The sequence below is a fragment of the Tachysurus vachellii genome, chromosome 1, assembly GCF_030014155.1.
Source record: "Tachysurus vachellii isolate PV-2020 chromosome 1, HZAU_Pvac_v1, whole genome shotgun sequence".
Lineage (NCBI taxonomy): Eukaryota > Metazoa > Chordata > Actinopteri > Siluriformes > Bagridae > Tachysurus > Tachysurus vachellii.
This window is the reverse complement of record NC_083460.1, coordinates 38,676,302-38,699,912: the sequence shown is the minus strand read 5'-3', so window position 1 is coordinate 38,699,912 and position 23,611 is coordinate 38,676,302. Positions and strand designations below refer to the sequence as shown.

Genomic DNA, 23,611 nt, shown 5'->3' with positions numbered 1-23,611 from the left:
CATTCCCAAGTGACTCTCAAATTTAGCAAATCACACCGCAGACACTACGGGGCGGTTTCCCGGACAGGGATTAACACTAATCTTAGAATTAAATGCACATTTAAACTGGACATTTAAACACATTTAAAGTCTCAGACTTTCCTTAGTCTTAAACTATAAAGTCAGATTTCCTAAAGGATGATCAGAGGTAGTCTAGGTTTAAGTGATGGCATAATTTAAACCTGGCCAGAGGCAGGTTTAACTTAAGATTAACTGTTTTTGGCCTCCAGGTTGACATCAGCAAACGAAGAAAATGGTTTACTTGGACTATTTTAATGATGATGAAAGGGTACCACCAAGACCAGATCGGCGGGCAATTATAGACAGGAGCAACCCACTGAATGAGTTTGATGAAATTAACTTTCGTGACCGTTTTCGTATGTACAAACAAAATGTAGCTGACATAATTATTTTGCTTGAACCAAGGCTTTCATCTCACTCTTTAAGGGGAAGGCCTATCCCTCCTTCCTTACAAATTCTGATTACCTTGAGGTTTTTGGCATGTGGAACATTCCATCGTGAAACAGGAGATTTGTGTGGCGTGAGTGAACCAACAGTGTGTAAAATAGTCCACCAAGTCTGCAATGCTATATGTAAACTAAAAGATGACTACATCAAGTTCCCTGATGCTGCTACCCAAGCCATCTACAAGGTGCAGTTCTATGAATATGGCAATTTCCCTGGAGTCATTGGCTGCATTGATGGGTGTCATACTCCCATAAAGCGTCCCTCGACACCAGATGCTGAAGAGTACAGGAATCATAAAAACTGGTTCTCAATAAATGTGCAAAGTGTGTGCACTCCAACTAGGCAGTTCTCCAACATTGTTGCACACTGGAAAGGTGCAATTCATGACTCAAGGACTTTCCAAAACTCCTCTTTGTATGCTCATTTGGAAGGAGGACAACATAGTGGAATCATACTTGGTGACAGTGGGTATGCACAGAACAACTTCTTGTTCACCCCCTATCTTCATGCAGTCACACCAGAGCAACAGAGGTACAACCAAGCACACATCCGCACTAGAGGTATAGTGGAGCACATGTTTGGTGTGTGGTAGAGTCGTTTCCAGTGTCTCAGACGCACACTGTGCTTTGAACCAAGAAGATGCTGTATTGTGATAATTGCTGCAGCAGTGCTTCACAATTACTGTACATTAAACAACATGGCTGGCCAGATCCTGAAATGGAAGATGACAGTGACCTAGATATTCCCATTGTTGAAGCAAGACAAAGACAGATATGGACTAGCCTGCAGAGATGTTTTTGCTTTGCTGCATTTTTCACAAAGACAATGAATTATGACAACAATTGCCCTGTATTGTTTTCAAGATTATTTTTATTTAAACAAACAAAATTTCAGAACCCAGAACTGGACAGCATTTGTTGCTGCTTCATGTTTCTCTCCTCCTCCTTCAAAGCCAACTCAATATGAAGGATTTTCATCTTTATTTCATGTTCTTCTTTTAAATACTTTAATTTGTGCTCATAATAGTCCATGGCCAGTTTCTCATGTATGGTCTGTTTCTTGGTCTTTCGGCCCAGATTAGCGACACCATCTTCCCTCCTGGCTGCCTCAGATGTAATGGGCTGACATGTACCCTCTCTCGGGCCTTCCAAGCTTACATGGTCATCTGAAAAACATTGTATTGATGATGCATCAGAGAACAATACTTGAGTTGAGTTCTTTGCTTATTTTTGTTTTGGGGATATAAGAGATGACGAACAGCATTACATATTCACTGTTGAGGATGGCACATGTTGCCTACCAAATGAAGATTGGACAGGTGCCCCATCTGAACTGTCCATATGGTCATCATCTAGGATACCTTCCAGGGGTTGCTGGCTATCAATGGGCACTCAACAAGTCTCCCATGTCATCTGTCTCTGGTCTTTCCGGGGGTCCGCCACCAGTCTTGAAATGCTCCCTACGAGCAGCAGCATTTGTCTTCTTTAATTGAATGTTTTTCCAGAGGATCTTGGAAAGATGACAATTTAGAAATTATGTTAGTAATTATTATACGGTTTCTTTAATTTCTGAATTACAGGTATGTTTAGGTTCCACTGTGTGTGCAACACAAAACAAACTTTAATAAATACACTCTTACCTGAAGTTGCTGGACTGTCCTTGGCTTACTTTTTCATTTGAGTTAAATTCAGTGCAAATTTTACTCCAGGCATTCTTTTTCTTGCTTTCTGTTGATGAATCATGCTGTTTCTTCTCAATAATTGGGTGGTTTGACACAATTTGCTTCAACAAATGTTTTTCAAATTCACAGAAATTTTTTGAACGTTTCCTTTTACCTTTGTCCATTGTTTGGTTGGATGATTTACTCCAGTTCCACACAACGCTAATGTGTTTTAAGATTCCATCCCTGGTTTTTGAAGTGTCCTCAGGTAATCACTATGTGCTAGTCATTAATATAATCAGGCTTCACAAAGAGTAGCCTGTTAGTCCTAATTTAGCTTAGTCTGTGACTCTCTAGTCTACAACTAATTAATCTCAACTTAAGTAGTGTCTCAAAAAGCCTTTTTTTAATTCTGAATTAATTTAAGAAGAATTAGGCTAGTTCTGACTTTATTTAATCCCTGTCTGGGAAACTCGTTTTCAACAAGTCCTCTGTAACCTTGTCACTTCCGGTATCTATGCGTCAAGCTATCATCTCTTTACTGTGACCATGTGCCATCCTCAGACTTCAGTGAATATGTAATGCTGTCCGTCATCTCTTATATCCCCAAAACAAAAGTAAGCAAAGAACTCAACTCAAGTATTGTTCTCTGATGCATCATCAGTACAATGTTTTTCAGATGACCACGTAAGCTTGGAGGGCCCAAGAGAGGGTACATGTCAGCCAACTACATCTGAGGCAGCCAGGAGGGAAGATGGTGTCGCTAATCTGGGCCGAAAGACCAAGAAACAGACCATACATGAGAAACTGGCCATGGACTATCATGAGCACAAATTCACTCATTCACTCATCTTCTACCGCTTATCCGAACTACCTCGGGTCACGGGGAGCCTGTGCCTATCTCAGGCGTCATCGGGCATCAAGGCAGGATACACCCTGGATGGAGTGCCAACCCATCGCAGGGCACACGCACACTCTCATTCACTCACGCAATCACACACTACGGACAATTTTCCAGAGATGCCAATCAACCTACCATGCATGTCTTTGGACCGGGGGAGGAAACTGGAGTACCCGGAGGAAACCCCCGAGGCACGGGGAGAACATGCAAACTCCACACACACAAGGTGGAGGCGGGAATCGAACCCCCAAGCCTGGAGATGTGAGGCGAACGTTGAGCACAAATTAAAGTATTTAAAAGAAGAACATGAAATAAAGATGAAAATCCTTCATATTGAGTTGGCTTTGAAAGAGGAGAGAAACATGAAGCAGCAACAAATGCTGTCCAGTTCTGGGTTCTGAAATTTCGTTTGTTTAAATAAAAATAATCTTGAAAACAATACAGGGCAATTGTTTTCTTCATTCATTGTCTTTATGAAAAATGCAGCAAAGCAAAAACATCTCTGCAGGCTAGTCCATATCTGTCTTTGTTGGCTTCAACAATGGGAATATCTAGGTCACTGTCATCTTCCATTTCAGGATCTGGCCAGCCATGTTGTTTAATGTAATTGTGAAGCACTGCTGCAGCAATTATCACAATTCAGCATCTTCTTGGTTCAAAGCGCAGTGTGCGTCTGAGACACTGGAAACGACTCTTCCACACACCAAACATGCGCTCCACTATACCTCTATTGTGGATGTGTGCTTGGTTGTACCTCTGTTGCTCTGGTGTGACTGCATGAAGATAGGGGGTGAACAAGAAGTTGTTCTGTGCATACCCACTGTCACCAAGTATGATTCCACTATGTTGTCCTCCTTCCAAATGAGTTTTGGAAAGTCCTTGAGTCATGAGTTGCACCTTTCCAGTGTGCAACAATGTTGGAGAACTGCCTAGTTGGAGTGCACACACTTTGCACATTTATTGAGAACCAGTTTTTACGATTCCTGTACTCTTCAGCATCTGGTGTCGAGGGACGCTTTATGGGAGTATGACACCCATCAATGCAGCCAATGACTCCAGGGAAATTGCCATATTCATAGAACTGCACCTTGTAGATGGCTTGGGTAGCAGCATCAGGGAACTTGATGTAGTCATCTTTTAGTTTATATATAGCATTGCAGACTTGGTGGACTATTTTACACACTGTTGGTTCACTCACGCCACACAAATCTCCTGTTTCACGATGGAATGTTCCACATGCCAAAAACCTCAAGGTAATCAGAATTTGTAAGGAAGGAGGGATAGGCCTTCCCCTTAAAGAGTGAGATGAAAGCCTTGGTTCAAGCAAAATAATTATGTCAGCTACATTTTGTTTGTACATACGAAAACGGTCACGAAAGTTAATTTCATCAAACTCATTCAGTGGGTTGCTCCTGTCTATAATTGCCCGCCGATCTGGTCTTGGTGGTACCCTTTCATCATCATTAAAATAGTCCAAGTAAACCATTTTCTTCGTTTGCTGATGTCAACCTGGAGGCCAAAATCAGTTAATCTGAAGTTAAACCTGCCTCTGGCCAGGTTTAAATTATGCCATCACTTAAACCTAGACTACCTCTGATCGTCCTTTAGGAAATCTGACTTTATAGTTTAAGACTAAGGAAAGTCTGAGGCTATTTTAAACCATGTCTGAGAAATGCTTTTTCAGTTAATCCAGTTTAAATGTGCATTTAATTCTAAGATTAGTGTTAATCCCTGTCCAGGAAACCGCCTCGTAGAGTTTGGCTTTACATGTCCCTTAGTCCATTTTCAAACGTTTAGGAATACCTAGCTCTTTTTTTTTTAATTTCTTGCTAGTACATGCTAGTCAACACCTAGTCAACAAGACTCATTTATTGACACATTGCTATTTGTTTGTGAGTGTTTTAATAACTGTGTATATATCATGTGTACATAGAGCAGCAGTGACTAAGGATTTAGTATTAAGTCTTCCCCGAGAACATGAGTCAGGGTTACAGCTGAGCACACATTAGTGTCTCATCCTCCATCCACAGTTCCCGCTACACCGCTATGGTTTTCCCATCTCACACTGATACAGCATTGATTGTCGACATACTGTGTGTACCCTAAAACAGCTCACTGAGCGATAAAAACATTTTTAATGTGTGAAGACAGATTAGAAAAGCAGTTCCAGTTCTTTCAGAGTCAATATTGTGTTTAAAAATAAAATAAAGTATTAAATAAAAATACACCTCCACAATTCAGTTTTTTTTTCTATTTTAGATCTTAGAGCTTCTTTTCTTTAGATAATTTTTTCCTCCTAAGTATATGCTATTAGAAGAATCTGTGAAATAAAATTCAGCTTTAGTCTGGAGAATATTATGGAATTGTTCTCACTCATTGTTTGGGTAATAGTTTTTTAATTGGAGTTTCTCGATTGCATCCACGCATTGTCTTTTTTTAATTATTTAAAAGTTCTTCTATTGGGAACAGCTTTATATAACAGAATTATAGGGTCCTTAACGTTCATGGGAATGACAAGTCTATGATTTTTGTTGCATAAAGAATGCCGCTCTAATAATTTACTCTGTCATGCTGCAGGCATTTGCATAAATAAGGTGTGTGTGTGTGTGTGTATCCATGTGTGCATGCCTAAAGTTCATTGACTTCCGCTGCACCTCAGTCATTTAGCACTTACTTTCAAAGCTGCAATTGTGTGTGTGTGTGTGTGTGTGTCATATTCACAAATTGATCACTGCAGTCCTGTCTCTGTACACAGAGCTGAGATAAAGTGTATGGAACACCCGAGTGCTTCGGGCACTCGAAGAAATAGAGAGCATGCAAAAGTGCGAGAGAGAAAGATGAAGAGGTAAAATAAAAGAGGGGAGAGAGAGAGAGAGAGAGAGAGAGAGAGAGAGAGAGAGAGAGAGATGCCTGAAAAAGGTTTAATACCTTTAATACCTGCACTTAGGTCCTACTAATTTGCACACTTGATCTCTATTCCCAAGTTTCAAGCTTAGCGAATCACATTGAGGACGCCAAATGAATCCGATTAGCAATGACACCAGCCTGGTATATTTTTTTTTTTACACACATTACTGAGTGCAACTTCTTTCAGCTCTTTTCTCATTTCCACTTTAACACAAATGTCAAGTGCATGTACTCGTGATCTGTAGGTGCAGCTTTTCATCAGTAAATACTGCTCTCCTCATCAGAATTGATAAGCTCCACATAGACATTTCTAATGAACAAGTCTTTCATACCCAGCCTGCAGACAATCACTGATTCCATACTCATGAGACTTGTGAACATGTCACATTATATGAAGGCTTGAGACTTTAAGTGCCATGTTTGAAACTATGTAATAATAATAAAAATAATAATAATAATAATAATGATAATAATATGTTTATGGGGAGCTTTATATCATATATATCACTAGCAACCCTATGATCAGAGACACATGGACTGCTTATACAGTTCCCTTTTGGACCACCAGAGGGCGTGACCTGGCAGGGTTTTTTCTATAACCCTGTATTGTTTTGTGCCATGTGCTTTTGTTTCCATTTGTGCTTTGCACACCTAGATTCCCATGATTGCCTCCTCTAAATATACCCGTTATGTTGTTTTTGTCTTTTGCTTAGACATTTTTTTTTTTTTTCCTGTTTTCTGCATCCTGTTCATGCTCCTGGTTTTGTACTTCTTGTTTCCGTGTCCCTGAGATCCATGATGTCTTTAATTCCTATATTTCTGTTTCCGTTTTATTGTTAGTGTTTTCTTTGCTTTGTTAGCCTGTTGTGTTTGTTAATAAATCCCCCTGATGCTTTATCATGCATTTGGGTCTGTACTCTGTTCTCTGGGAGGCACCCATGATTTAGGGAAGGATTTTTTCCTTACTGAAAATGTTATTACAGGCAGAAAGAAGGCTGACTGCCTGGAACTCAATATCTCTCAGTCATTTAGTTTTGAGAGAGAGAGAGAGAGAGAGAGAGAGAGAGAGAGAGAGAGAGAGAGAGAGAGAGAACAACACTCCTATATTATCTTACAACTTGAAATGTTTGACTAGTCATACTGGCAAAGTGAATCACTTCTACATCTCCAGAAAGAAGAGCATTAAAAATCTTAAATATTTATTTATTTATTTGTTTGTTTGTTTGTTTGTTTGTTTGAGATATTTAGTCTCTTCCTGATTTTATGTTCTACCAATAACAGAAATTAACAGAAAAACAATATTAGCATTTGTCTAGCCACAATGTGTTTTATTAAAATATAATATGAATTATGATGCTAAATGAGTGTATCATGTTGTGACCAAACACCAAGAAAAATCCATGTAAATGTATACAGTGAATAAAACTATTCTGATTCTGATATTCAGGACAAAGCCAGATATTTAGCATTTGTCATGATGTTACTCCCGTGTAGATTATTACATTTACATTTACATTTACAGCATTTGGCAGACGCCCTTATCCAGAGCGACGTACATAAGTGCTTAAATCTCTAACATTGAATACATTAATGCTGGCTCACTAAGTTACATACTTAAGATGCCATGAGTTTAAAACATTTGTTCAAAGTTACAATGAAAAGGTGTCAAAGGTGTGTTTTTTTTTTTTTTTTTTTTTTTTTTAAATGCAAAAGATAAGGAAGGAAGTGCTAGTTGAAGTGTTTCCTGAATAAGTAGGTCTTCAACCGCCGCTTGAAAATAGCCAGTGACTCAGCTGTCCGGACCTCTAGGGGAAGTTCTTTCCACCACCTTGTTGCCAGTACAGAGAAGAGTCTTGTAGTATACTTGCCTCTTACCCTGAGAGATGGTGGAACCAGTCGAGCAGTGCTGGTAGATCGGAGGGTGCGGGGTCCAGTGCGAGGAGTGATGAGGGCTTTGAGGTAAGAGGGAGCTGGTCCATTTTTGGCTAATGAACAAGTCTTTCATACCCAGCCTGCAGACAATCACTGATTCCATACTCATGAGTCTTGTGAACATGTCACATTATATGAAGGCTTGAGACTTTAAGTGCCATGTTTGAAACTATGTAATAATAATAATGTCTTTATAATATTATAAATGTCTTTTGACTACAGTTGTTGTAAATATTGTGGTTATTATGCAATTTGTGTCTTAAACCTCTGTTACTGCCTTATTGAAATAAACAGGTTTCAAATGGAGTCAGAAATGTGTGTCATGAAAGCAACTGCAGTGTTCCAAGACTTTTTTAGACCTACATTTTTAGTTTATCGAAACCAAAATAAATCATGAATGACAAGCTTTGTTGACTAAATTTGATGGCGCATGTTTACGGTAACATTTTCTTTCTTCACCAGAAGACAAATTTTCTGCACAGCTGCACAAAAAGGATCACAAGGTCATGAGACAATGAAGAACTAAAACGATGCTTTATCCACAAGCTGACACACGTTTCAGATTGTTCTAATGTCGCCTGCTATCAGACTCTTTAAAGAGCATTGTATTACAAAATTCATTTCCTCTCCACGACTGGATGCACTTCCATTGTCTATGGTTTAAGTTCTCAGTTGATTTGCAGAGTGACACAATGCTTCCTGCTTCATTTACAAACTGTAACAAAAACATTTATAGTAATAAAGAAGATCAACACAAAATCTGAACAGTTGAAATGAAATACCATAAGCATCTAAGAAGGAAAAAAACAATTTGAAGCATTACATCTATAACATGCTTCATGCTATATACCACTACAGACTTAAATGAGTGGTTGGTGTAATACATTATATTATTCTTTATCCTTTAGAGCAATTATTGTTCCTCTCACTCACACATTAATTCGATTGTTATTAGAAATCGGATCCAGACTAAGTATTTATTTTGTTTGGTTATTTATGTGCACACATTTTTGTTGCCAGGCCCAATGTCCCGCCCACAGCACGATTTGATTGGTAGATGTGTCGACCAACTACAATCACAATACGTTTTTCTGTCAGAAAACCGACTGGAATGAGAGAAAAGTTACAGAACATGTCAAGATTAAAGTATGAAGTTTGTACAAGCATATATAACATGACCATATACTGTATATATGACCACTATGTTATTTTGTTTGTTTGTTTGTTTTTCAATTTATTTGTATAGCTCTTTAACAATTCACATGGTCTCAAAGCAGCTTAACAGAAGTAGAGAAACAGAGAATAAATAAACAAACAAACAAACAAATAAAGAAATAAATAAACAAATTAATTAATTGATCGATTGATTGATTGAGTATCAATCAATCGATCAATTAATTAATCAATTGATTAATAAAAAATACATTTAAAGTTAAAACTTTTTTTTTAAATATTAATATTATTAAAATAAAATATTATGTAAATATTTATGTTCCGTTTTCATTCTGGTTTCTCTCAAGGTTTCTTCCTCATGTAGTCTCAGGAGATTTTCTTTGCTACCTTCACCTCTGGCTTACTCATTAGGGATACATTTAAACACCCAATCTCTCACACACACCTTGAGATGATGACTGTCTTCAGTGACTTTTTCTAACGTTCTAAGTTTAAAGTTTTCACAACAACAAATTTGTGAAATCTGTTTATTGATGGTATGTGTATACCAGTTCCTAATATTGATGATCACTGTCCTTGAGTACTTATAATCAATATTGGTGTCCTCGAAAATTATTATTATTATTATTATTATTATTATTATTATTATTATTATTATCATTTAAGCTCATTAGCAGAATTGGCATCTCCAGAATTTTTGTATCTTTCATGTTTCGACACAACCCGGCTTGCTCGGTTGTGGGATCACATGACCCAATGGAAAGCCATGTGAATATATTCTTTCTTTACTTCTGTAAGATGAGAGGAAGCTGGACTGATATTAACTTGTCCACAGTTTCTGCATTAGGACGTGTGATAGAGTGGCAGCAGGATGTGTTAACACAATTTGTTAAAATACTTAAAAGAGCCTTTTTTTCAAAGAGCTGGTTAGATTATCCACAACATGTCAGAGTTTTCATGAGTCATATCGCTTTCCACAGAAGAATGTGTTCAGATAACTACAAAACTTCCCAGAACACACATTACTTCCCCATTCGGTCACTCAGCTAGTGGCTGAACACACCTGTAGTCAATCACACACACACACACACACACACACACACACACACACACACACACACACACACACACACTGTGTTCATGACCTTGGCAAGCCTTACACTTTGTTTATAGATCATTTGGTTTTCTACTGTCTAGGGGAAGTCAGCCATTGTGCGGCGCCCCTGGAGCAGGTGAGGTTAAGGGCCCAATGTAGATATCTCTGTAGCTTGTGGGCTTCAACCCTGACCTTCTGATTAGGAATCCAGCGCCTGGACTGCTGGACCATCACATCCTTTTTTTTTTTTTTTTTTTTTGTGTCTTTCTAATAATGTATTAACCACATTAATGTATTAATCTTCTCTATTTCATTGTCTAGCCACCTTGTGTTTAATGCAAAACCACCTAAACTGTGCCTGTTTGCTGACCCTGCCCTTGTTTGCAATATTGAAATTGATCACATTATGTATTCCTAACACTCCTACGATTGGTTTTGGGATCTCTTGATCTTACTATAAGCCAATACAAAATACTTATCCAATACTGACATCTTCTTGCATGACATGGTGCAAGCTTTTTTTTTTTTTGAGGCATCCTAGTGAATCACATTAAGACAAGCTGTGTCCTTTATCATTACACTTTTACATTTATGGCATTTTGGCAGACACCCTTTTCCAGAGAAACTTACATTTTATACAACTAAACAATTGAGGGTTAATGGCCTTGCTAAAGGGCCAAGCAGGACCTGGGATTCAAACTCACAACCTTCCAATTAGTGGTCCAACCACCTTAACCAATAAGCTACCACATCCCTTTGTAGTTGCAGGTCATGCTTGTATTCAGTTTGTCATTTAAATGTATCAGGTTGTTCTCAGATGATTATATATAATTCGTCATCAAGCTGGTGCTGTTTATTGATGTATCTGGCAGTCAAGGTACTTAAAGAGACTGGTGACATGCATGGAGACTACTTTAAATTTCCGAGCAGATCCCCCTTCTTAGAAAAAGACACTCTTCTGGTGTCTCACTGATAACAGACTGTGTTTATTTGTTGGAGTAAGATAATCATGTGATCATGTCATTTTGCAATTGTCCAAAGATGTGTTTGCCTCCTATATACAATTATTACAATAATTTCTACATGCCCATGAACCATGAAAAGGATTTCACAAAACAATCTAAAAAAAAAACAATATATCCTTAGTCATGCTACACATTTTATTTTTTCTCCCGTCTCTTTTCTTCTAGCAAGGATACATATGATACATGGTGACAAGAGTTGAGGAGTCATTTTCCTGTAATAATAAATTTGTACATTAAACAGAAGATTTCTGGCTGTGAAAGCGAAAATGTTGTGGCTGCCAAAGCCACACAAATGTGAAAATGGCAAGCTGTGTACAATTGACGTTTGAATGTTCATTCATTCATCTTCTGTCATTGTTTTATCATTTTTACAGTTGTTGTGTGTGGAATTTGTCCTGGAAAAAAGCGTGTATTTGAATACAGCATGGATGCAACCTCCACACACTCGCTCATTCCTTAGGACAGTTTAGTGTATCCACCTACTGGCAATGTTTATGGGAGGTGGAAGCAAACCCACATGTGAAGCTCCAGACAGAGAGTAACAAAAGCTTAGGATCAAACCAGGGACTTTGCAATATTATGTACTGTGGCACCCAAGTCTGAATATTTATCAAATCTCTTGAACATAGTTAAAAGTTGATATTTTTCTTGGGTGCAAAGTGGTTGCTATGCTTCTTAACCAAATTTTTGACAGCTGTACAAAATAATGTAATATTAATGAAAGCAATAAGGAATCGGATGATTGAAAGGAAAACACTACAAGTGTTAATTAAAAATGAAGGTGCTGTTTCAAGTGGTGCAGAGTGGTAAGATCTCTGTGTCTACATGGGATTTTTTTGTGTCCCACACAAATGTCAGCGCAGAGTCTGCCATCTTGGAAGCATACACTACATCAAAGTTGTGACTTTGCTCCTTGGAGAAAGTGTTGACCCAGTCTCCGATTTGACCTGCAAAACAAAATAAATAAAAAAAAAATCTCTCAAATCTCTCAACCCATTACACTGAAATGTTGTTGTTTTTTTTCTTTTTTTTAAAAATGACATTTTCATCAAGGCCTCACCTTTCCTCATGAACTTCCCCTTTTTGTGATCCATGATTTCCTGAGGAATCAGGGTGTAGTTCACCATGCAATTCTCTCTCATGGTGGAGAAGCTGCAGCTCTTCTGGGCGCTGTTCAATTCGTTCTCCAGCAGGTGGTACTCTAAGAACAAGCTCACTTTCTCCAGAGAACCACGCAGGTCCTGTTCCAAATCAATGCCACATTACTACATACACATCAAAAGAATCCATGCCAGTTATCTAGAACTAAATTTCCAAATATCATCAAGCATCAGAGATTTTTTAAGAAGTTAACACTCTTCATGACATGTATATCAGTACATGACATGTATATCAGTACATTTCCCCAGCAGTATAGTTTATTTAACAACAAGAAAAAATAAATTCCACTATAATATTTTTATTCCTGCAATGAGACCCCATAATATATGGATCACCTATAAAGGCTTAATAACCCTAATATCAATATGTGTTTGTTTTAATCGTCTCATTCCATATCCTGACCAGCCAAGTACAAGTAACTCTACACAGTTATCTTACCTCCCACATTTCTTCATATGTGATGTACAGAAAGTTTTCGATGTTTCTTGAATTGCCGGTCCAACCTTTCACATGATCAAACCAAGACCCATAATACACTACAAAGAAATGAAGATCACATTTAGACCAAAAGAGATTGTAATTTATTGAGTTGATTAGTTGTAATTATAAAAAATATTAAGCTTGCAGACCTGTTCCTTCCAGAAAATCGCTCAGAAACTCTGAGAACGGGCCTGGGTCTTTTAGGAAATTGGCCATTTTGTGGAAGTAGTAATAAGATACTATGACATCTTTAGGGTTTCTTGCCACATATATGACCTGAAACCAAACATTTCTGAAGTTATAAGAAGGTGGAATGTAATTCAAATGGACAATTACATAAAGAGAGTTATACTTTATACAGTCTCAGCCATATTCTGAGGTATATAGCACACTAAATTGACACCTCTTGGAGTTTCGAAGTCGTCATCTGATTCTATAGAATTTCAGGGAGTTTTCCAACTGGTGTAAAGTTCAGGGTAGAGACTCATTCATTCATTTTCTACCGCTTTATCCGAACTACCTCTAACTATCTCAGGCGTCATCGGGCATCAAGGCAGGATACACCCTGGATGGAGTGCCAACCCATCACAGGGCACACACACACTTTCCTTCACTCATGCAATCACACACTACGGACAATTTTCCAGAGATGCCAATCAACCTACCATGCATGTCTTTGGACCGGGGGGAGGAAACCGGAGTACCCGGAGGAAACCCCCGAGGCACGGCAAGAACATGCAAACTCCACACACACAAGGCGGAGGCGGGAATCGAACCCCCAACCCTGGAGGTGTGAGGCAAACGTGCTAATCACTAAGCCACCGTGCCCCCCAGGGTAGAGACTCCTTAGGTTAAAATGAATCTTAAATGAATGCTTTCTGATTGCATGCCAGTCTTTTTTTGTACTGACTTTGACATTGTAGGGACATTTTTACGCCCCTACACACGGCGCTGAACAAAACAAACAGTAATTGGTTGCTTTACCACGTCTTGTCTGGTGTGGTGTCCAGTTCTACTGCTGTCAGGTCTGGCTACATGAGACTACACTTTACACAGAATTCCACATGAGGTTTCTACTGTTTTTCCAGAAACAAGCAGATGCAGAAACAAAATACCAAGTGGTTGAGCTGGACCCGACTCAACGTTTTCTATAACCTTAACCTTTATCCTATGCCCTTCAGTTGACAATATGCTATACAAAACATGGAGCAACATTTTTGGTTTGACACCATAGACCTAAGAGGAACTGCTTGAGCAGTAAAGGTTACTACTGAAGGTTTGGTTTGATTCTACATGGATAGGAAAAAACGGATAAATAAACTTTTATCAAAATCCTTTGCAGACTTTGCATGGGAAAGGGTTCATCATAGTCCACAAGCATTTCTGATCCATAATCCACTTTTGCCTCTCCTTTGGCATTACGTTCACTTTAGAAATGGTTGTAAAGATCATAGATATGCTGCATTCACATTTATGTTTCCTTATTTAAGTCTCTAAAAGATTACAGGTTTTTTGCAACCACAGAAATGAACACAAAAACAAATAAATTCCGTAATATTCAGAAGACCTTGTAAATTTTCTGTAGATTTGGGCCAAGATGCATTGTGTGACATCATCACGACACACATTCAGACAAATCCCCTCATTCAGGTTGAGTACGGCTATCATAGAAAGTCATTGCATATGTGTCTGGAGTTTAAGAGAAGAATGATGTGCTTGTGATTTCTCTAATTTAAGGGAAAAACACATAAAAAAGAAAAATCAAGCATTTTGGGCACAAAAATCATAAAAAACTCAAAATATTTTTACGGTCTATTTGCTTTAAAACAAAGACACTTTTGGTGACTTATTTCAGAAACATTTTCAGGCAACGCATTCTACAAGAACAGCTTTGACAAGAGGCAGTGTAATCAACCAGTCAAACAGGAGTCACTCCTAATAGTAATATAAATAGCAAAATGAAAGGAACCACACCTGATTTTACATTCCACTTTACAGTAATTTTAACATGAGTCATAAACTAATCATTTTCTTACATGTTTAAATGGTGACAATACAAAAATATTTCAGCAGGATTGAGTTACCTTTGCTTTGGAGCCTTGGAGTGCAGGAGAAAGTAGTTTGTAAGGAAGATGAGTGGTTAGGAGCCGAGGTCCTTGTGAAGCCTTCAGGACATCGGAGATGTAGTACTGCTCGATCCATGGGGCTCGTGCCCAGTTCGGCTGGGTTTGAGATTTTACTGGATCTCCTTTGCATGATACCAGTGTGACAATTTCCTGCATCCATGTCGTCCCTACAGTAAAGAGAAATAATTTTGAAGTGAGATGTGTAAAAAACAGTAACTAAAACTAAATCCCTCTCTCATACACACAAACACAATTAATTTTAAGTTTAAACCTACCTGATTTGGGATAGGTGACAATCAAAATGTCCGTATCCTGAAATTTGAATTCAGTAGCATAGTGTAAGGATTCCTGAGTATGCAAGTGTCCAGGAAAAGTGATGCCCTGAAAAGTTTCTGTAACATCCAGCCGAGCCATCTCTCTCTCTCTCTCTCTCTCTCTCTCACACACACACACACACACACACAGACTCTCTCTCTCTATGAGTCAGTATGTGCTGGTTCTCAGCATGTGTGCATGTCTCTGAGAGGAAGTCTGAGTCGAGGCAGCTTTAAATACTTTTCTGAGTGGGAAGAGACAGATGAGAGTAAAGTAACCTCAAACAGTTCTGAACTGGAATAGCAGCTTGAAACTGATACAGAGCTTAACCTTTACCTGATCTACCTGAGAAACCAGACATTTCAACTTTAGTTTGGGGAATTAGAAGTTTCAAATAATTCAGCTTCTGTAATGCCAAACACAATTACGCAATGGTTGGACTATTTAAAAAAAAACATGCATGAATGTGGTTTCCGAATGGCCTACTTCTACACTCTTTTACACAGCAAATTCTGGTCTTTGGAATACATTCTCTGTGAGTTTATTCCAACTACATTTGAGTTAAATGAACTCTTTTCTGGCAGTTAAATCTTAAAACTTCTACTAACATATATAGTTAAATTTAACTCCTAATTAGAGTTTATTTAAATAATAACCCTTTAAAAAAAGACTTAAGTCTTTAACAATCTAAAACACTTAAATGGTTTCAGTTGAAAATAATTACAAAAATCCCAACACAAACACATTTACAGCATTTGGAAGACATTCTCATCCAGTGTGACTTACATTTATACAAGTGACCAATTTAGGGTTAAGGGCCTTGCTCAGGGGCCCAGCTTGGTGGACCTGGGATTCAAACTCACAACCCAACACCTTAACCAGCAAGCTACTACTTCCAAACTAGAGCCATAATCTCTGAAAATCCTTTACAGCATAAAAAAATTGTTTAATAAAGGAAAATGACTTTTTCCTTTATTAAAATGACAAAGTCCAAGATAATGCAGCTGGGAAAGATGTAGACCAAACAAAACCGAGGGGGAATTAAAAAGCTTTAAAGTTACCTTAAACACTGGTTGTAGTCTAACTCCCAATATCTAAATCCTACCAAAGTTTATGTCTAACTCCTGAATACTCAGCTCTAGAAATGTACTGTGGTTGTATATGTGGTTGTATAAGTCCCAGATTGTTATTATAGTAAATTATAGTAACTGTATAGTAACTACAAAGAATTATTCATTAACTTGTGAAGCTAAAAATGACTTGAAGCTAAAAATGAGAACAAGGTCGCTGAGAAAATCAAAGAACAACTTGAAAACAATAACTTCTTTTATGCTTTTTGGGTCTTAAAAGATATACATCTCCTAATTTCCTGTCACATGACAGGACACACAGTATTTTTGAACTGCATGTTTATATCAACCAAACAATCTGAAAGCAGTCATTTCCGGCTGTCTGCTCGAGAAGCTGTCAGGTTAGTTGACCTTTAATCATACAAACCTTTAAAACCTGATGAAAACATTTCTAAGCATCACTTCAACTTGGTGAACTGAACTTCTCAAGAACTGATATATAAATAGATAAATAGATAGATCTATTTATTCAACTAAATAGTCAACTATCCACAGCTCTTAAAACAGATGAGTATGAAACAGGATTTATCACATGCGGTTTGTAGACAAACAACAGGAAGATGAAGACATGAGCATGAGTAGGCAAGTTCACTGCGCAGGTACAGCATGTCGATAAATATTGTGCTTAATTTTTTGCCAATCTAGAAAAATCTGAGGCTGTAATCTGGCAAAAGAAACAACGAAACATTGGTTTGGTTTTGTCCAGTGCTTTTTAGAATCTATTTTGAAAAGAAAAAAAAACAAAAATTTTATTTATTACCACAAAACAATGTTTGAATGTTTTTTAATGAATTGCCAAAAGGTCCCTAGGTTTTAACATGCAATGGGTTTTCTTGCTGTTTCTCCACTGTTTAGTCCATGATGTGTAAATGTCCTAAAGGTCATGTCGGTCTATACAGGATATGTCTGTGGAAAGTGTGTGTGTGTCTGAATAGTTGAAAAGCTAGAGACAAGTCTTTTAAGATTATCCATCCATCTATTTGTACCGCTTATCTTACACAGAATTGCTGTGCACAAGTGACTCGTATCCTAGGGGCCTCAGGGCACAAGGCGTGGGACACTCTGGATGTTGTACAAACACACACACACGCGCTCTCTCACACACACACACACACACCACAAACACACAAGTACGCACACAAATGTGGAAGTGAGAATCACACCATCAAACCATGAGGTGTGAGGAAAACATATGAACCACTAAGCCCCTCAGTGGCATTTCTTTTATCATAATCGAATGACAAGTTCATTCATTCATTCATTCATCTTCTACCGCTTATCCGAACTACCTCGGGTCACGGGGAGCCTGTGCCTATCTCAGGCGTCATCGGGCATCAAGTCAGGATACACCCTGGACGGAGTGCCAACCCATCGCAGGGCACACACACACTCTCATTCACTCACGCAATCACACACTACAGACAATTTTCCAGAGATGCCAATCAACCTACCATGCATGTCTTTGGACCAGGGGAGGAAACCGGAGTACCCAGAGGAAACCCCCGAGGCACGGGGAGAACATGCAAACTCCACACACACAAGGTGGAGGCGGGAATCGAACCCCGACCCTGGAGGTGTGAGGCGAACGTGCTAACCACTAAGCCACCGTGCCCCCCACGATGTATTATTATTATTATTTATTTTTTTTTATTACAAAGTTGAATAATCAGTATATGGTAGTGCAGTAATACATGCAAATAACATGATTAAAATATCGATTAGTTAAGGTTTCTATAAAACATACTCAAGAGCTTGAGGATGGTACGAACATTTTTGTCCTGAAATCTCTTGTGGATTAAGGTTCCTATGAGCAATTTACATTGGTTCACCTTGGTAAACAAGGACCATTAGCCTTTTATTGAGATTAAGACTGTATTTATTCAAATCAAGTCAAGTCAAGTCAAGTAGCTTTTATTGTCATTTCAACCATATATAGCTCATGCAGTACATAAGACTGCTATAAGACAACATTTCTCCAGGACCATGATCTACATAGAACAACCCAGAGCTAAGGACCTAAAGTAAGTTAGTCCTAGCCACATGAAATGCATCTTTGCAAGCACAAGATGCAATGTCCAACACATGACTCAAGTCTGATAGGCCTAATTTTCAGGCCTGTGTGTAGAGAAGTGAAGAAGAGAGTGCAGGCAGGGTGGAGTGGTTGACGAAAAGGGCCAGGAGTGATTTGCGATACAAAGGTTTCTGCAGGAGAGAAAAGGAAAAACTACAAGACCCTGGTGAACAACATCTATGTTGTATGGCTAGGAGATGATGCTGCTGACTAAAAGACAGGAGTCAGAGCTGTAGAGCTGTATATTGGGAGAAAAATGCTGAGGATGGAGCTGGAGGGTAAAAGGAGAAGATGAAGACCAATGTGGAGTTTTATGGCTGTCGTGAGGGAGTTGAAGGAGATTAAAATAAGAGCTTGAAAAAATACAAGTTTACATTTACTCTAGTGAAGTAGCAAAAGTAGTAATGAGGTGAAAAGTCCAGAAACAAAGTAGCACCGAGATAGAAATTAGGACAAATGTCAGGAAGACTGCAAACAACTACTTGCTTGTCTGAGCTCATTCAAAAACACATTTGTGGCAGAATTAACCAAAAAAATTGTTTTTATTATGTCCATGTTCAGTATTGAATGTCTTTGTCAAACCCATTTCTGCTCTCTGAGATTAGCCCCAAGTGTTTGATCTTAAGCATCACAGATGTGAAGGGGTTTATCATGAACCAATACAATTCAGTTTAAGGTTATAAACAGAAAGAAAAACATGTCTCACGCTGAAAAACAACTCATTTTAGATCAGATTTGTAGCTAGAAAATCATCCATTTGTTTATACTGATTGAAAATGCCCTTGGAAAGAAACCGTGAACTAGTAAGAAAGGTTGAAATGTAAGTAAGTAGAGAAATGATCTTAATAATCAACCAGTCACTGCCTTTTTTATACGCAGTTAAGACAATAATTATACAAGATAAAACACTGTTATCATAAGATCAGTACTGACAACTGAATAATCAATATCATTTAATGCAGAAAAACAGAGGTATTTACTCCATGACCCACTCTGCACTCATCTGTTACTATAATGAGAAACACACAGCCTGTTGTTGACTTCAGTTTTATTACTCAGTCAAGAGCTTTCCCTCTCTCATTTTGTCCTTTAAAGCTGTTATCATAGGAGACAAAATACATGGATAATTGTTGGCCAAGTTGACAAAATGATGAACAGCAACATGTGGCATACCAGAGTAAACATGGCTGTACATTTTCATTATCCAGAACAAACATTTAGTTGCAGTTAGACGTGCAAGACGTGTGATGGAGAACATTATGTTGTTTTGACTTTTGTAGAGCCAGAGATAGATTAGTCCTGATTACTGATCGTGCGTGCTGTTTTGATACGCTTTAGTATGCTTCGATTAACATAGTGTTTAGTCATGTGGTAACAAGCCATATTGTGCACTGAAAATGAACCATTTAAGGAAACCATTGGCCTTCAAGGATATTCTCTCATGATATTCTCTTCTAACAAGTGTAAACCACACTCATCTTTTGTGTTAACAGAGACCAAAAATAAAGTGTGCAACTGTTTGGTGGTGTCGTGATGCCGGACAGAGGCGAGCGAGGATCCAAATGCAGTCTATAGTTTAATTATCCAAAACACAAGAAACAGACAAGCAGAACACAGAGCTAACAGGGAACAGGAACATAGAAACAAACTTCCAACATGTAACAACGACCAACACCAGGGAAGTGGACAAACAGAGTATATATAGCTGACAGGAACCAATGACAAAGCAGAGACAATCAGAGACAAAGACAACACACCTGAGGAGATGAATGAGTTCAATCAGTGTCTGTGGGAACAAACGAGTGGGCGGAGCAAACAATTAACAACAGGGAAAGACAGCAGACAGAAACAGGGCAAAAACACAGACAGACTCATCAAAGGTGGTGTCCATATTTAGTATTGAACTTCTTTGTTCATGTCACACTCCACAATGGTAGTTAACACTCTATACACTTTATATGAAAGGAGACACTTAGGGCTTTAACAATTTGTTTTTGTAGAATTTGTACTTCTGTTTTTTTTTTTGTTTTTTTTTTTATATATTCACAAAATATATATATATATACAGACACATACACACACACACATACAGTATATATATATATATATATATATATATATATATATATATATATATATATATATACTTCAAGTTAAATGCTGATATCAAATACCACTGTAAACCCCTTTCCCAGCATGTAGAAAGCACTAACACCTGCGACTCCTTCCTCCTTCCATACATGTTAAATAATTGTTTAGTAAAGGTTTAACCATATCAATGATTAGAATTTTTTCTTTCTTAAATAATGATGTTGTTTAACATTCATTTATTAATAAGCTTATATTACTACTTCAATTCATTTCAATTTTATTTGTATTGCACTTTTAACAATTGACATTGTCAGTTAGCTTTACAGAAAGCTAAGCAAAGTTAACTAGCTTTACAGAACATAAGAAATGTAAAAGGTTTATTATACAAAGGTTAATATTATAGAAAAGTTCAAGATTAATATCAGACTTATATTTAAATGTGTTTGTATTTATCCCTAATGATCAAGTCTGAGGTGACTGTGGCGAGGAAAAACTCCTCCTGTGTGATGGAGGAGGAAGAAACCTTGAGAGGAACCAGACTCAAAAGTGAACCTCATACTCATTGGGGAGACACTGGAGGGTGTGAATGTAAACTGTTATAAACACCAGAGAGTGTTATTATGAGTAATGCCCTTTCTACAGTCCCACAATTACTGAGGTGTACTATATGTACTGAGTAGGAGATTGTTGTATTCAAACACCACATGTAGTTGGCATCTCCTCTTTGAATGTCCGAAATCCTCATGTAGCGGAATCCAACTGGAGCTGCTATAACCTCTGGATGCCTCGGGACAGGAAGAAAAAGAGAAGCAAGTGAAGAGAAATCAGTGTAGCTGCTGTTCATAATATTAACCAGCATTAGATGATAATGTACATTCGATCAGTTCTACATATCTACTACTTCCAAAATAGAAATCTTCTTTGCTGCTGCAAAAAAATCTACTAATCAGGTTTGAAACTTTAATGACCATTTATGTTATAACTCATTCATTTTAATTGTCTTATTGGAAATAAGGAAGTCATTTTTGTTCCCCATATCATATAATCATTACATTGTCAGGTGTTTTTCTGAGTACACTAATAATAACTATTTATCTTCCTCATTTTTTTATATTACCAGACTAGTAGAGGAAATGATGGTTTCTCGTGTACCAGAATTTCTCATGGTTAGTCATGTGCTCATTCAGCTGGATAGTAAAAAGTGCTAGTAACAGACCTATTGATTACTATTAGTTCGATGTTATTAATTAAACATTCAGTAAACATTCATCAAGTTCTAACAGGACGATTAATTAACGTTCCGGATACGTGAATTTAAAAAAGTGTAAAATTGTTAACATGTTGAAGTGTTCTGTGAGATGTTTGTTTTGCATTTTACTAAAAATCAAAATGAAATCTGTAAATTTCAGTTTTGAGACATTAGGAAAGTTTTTCTCTGTTACGTGACAAGCTGTCACTTTTTTTCTCTTATATATTTCAAGAGAAATGAATTGCAGTGATGAGAAAGCCGTTCAAAACCATAACGAAAGTAATAAGCTATCTGATATCTCTTTTCACAGGCACATTATTAACTGTAACTAGAACGTGTCACGAAATTTTTATCAACAAAATAAATGTTGGAAAATCGCAGTGTTAGAAATAGAATGAAGCACATGAAGAATGATGTGCTTTTCATATGAAACAGTAACATTAGGCTCCAATACACCATCCATGGAATTTTTTTTTTCTTGTAAGTTTTTTATCGCTTATTTGTTGTAACCATGGTTTTATTGTGGGGCTATTGTAGGATAGGTTTAAAGGATGAAGAAACCGTAATACTTTTTCCACCCAATTAACACCAGTGATGGTTTGTTCAGTAACAAACTATTATGTCTCAGTTATATAACATACTGTAATGGTTATATAATGTTCATTTAGCAATTTTATTATGTAGTAACGTAAAATGTTCTGTCGTCATTCGTTTATACAATTTCTACATCACATAAAAGTTGTACTGTTATAAAGAACTAAGTCCAACAATCACAGCTTAATGACCACAAGCTTGTTTAGGATTGATGTCATGATGGGGTGGCAGCAGGAATTTATGCATTTATTTTCCCCTTGAGCTGTGAAGATGAAGAGAAATGATAACACTTTGTCCCTACTCTGAATTTTACATCGTTTTATACTCAATGTGGTGGAGACTGGATGTTTTCTTTTTAGTTAACTTTGGTCAGTGAAATGTAAAAATGTAGCTGAAGGATGTAGTGTTGCTGCTTCATTGCTCCAGGGTCTCTGGTCTTGTGCAGAAAAAAGTTTAGAAAGTTGTTCTCAGGATCCTTCATGACCCACCATGACCCTGAAAAAAATTATGCATTAATAGGGCATTGGTGGTTCAAGTGCTTAAGGCTCTGGGTTGAGGATCAGGGTTCAAGCTCCAGCACTGCAACGCTGCCATTGTTAAGCCCTTGAGCAAGGCTCTTAACTTCTAAAGTTAAGAATATGTAAAGAAAGAATTTCACTGTGCTGTAATGTATCCGTAACAACTAAATGTTTCTATCTAATTAATAAATATGTGGATGTGTTGAAATAAAAAATTTTATACAATCCATCCAAAAATGAACATTTATTAATACATAATTCTTTTAGAGCAATGAATGAACACACATGCTAATGCTTAACTTATGAGGAAATAATTGATACTGGGTCATGTATGACTAACCATTAACAGTAATAATTAAATATTAACCAGTTACGGGTGTGTAGATGTAAGTTATGAGATTGCATACCATGTTGGATTTTCTATGAGAATGTCTATGAGAACGTGGTCCATGTTGATATTACGGCATTGAATACATTTACATTTATTCATTCAAGAGGAATTACAAGCAAAGTGATATATCATGTATAGGACAATAATAGTAATGCGACCGTACATGACTTTTAAGGACTTTTCTCAATAGATTATTACTGATAGATGTTGGAGATAAATAGTAATTTTAATAGAATGTTTTTAAACAATTTTATTCTGTTTCTATGCTTCTGTAATGCTGCTTT

At 37.5% G+C, this 23,611-nt stretch overlaps 2 protein-coding genes across 2 annotated transcripts; one reads left to right on the top strand and one right to left on the bottom strand.

The window, feature by feature from the left end:
- Nucleotides 1-292: 292 nt before the first annotated feature.
- On the top strand, nucleotides 293-1,099 carry LOC132855474 (putative nuclease HARBI1). Its single transcript, XM_060884473.1, has one exon. It carries the CDS (start codon nucleotides 293-295, stop codon nucleotides 1,097-1,099), a length of 807 nt encoding a protein of 268 aa, XP_060740456.1.
- Nucleotides 1,100-11,317: 10,218 nt separating this feature from the next.
- On the bottom strand, nucleotides 11,318-15,472 carry sult5a1 (sulfotransferase family 5A, member 1). The gene is made up of 6 exons (XM_060886998.1): nucleotides 15,244-15,472; nucleotides 14,927-15,135; nucleotides 12,992-13,118; nucleotides 12,801-12,898; nucleotides 12,262-12,442; nucleotides 11,318-12,148 (listed from the first exon to the last, which is right to left on the bottom strand). Exons 1-6 carry the CDS (start codon nucleotides 15,380-15,382, stop codon nucleotides 11,991-11,993), a joined length of 912 nt encoding a protein of 303 aa, XP_060742981.1. The 5' UTR covers nucleotides 15,383-15,472; the 3' UTR covers nucleotides 11,318-11,990.
- Between the last annotated feature and the right edge of the window lie 8,139 nt (nucleotides 15,473-23,611).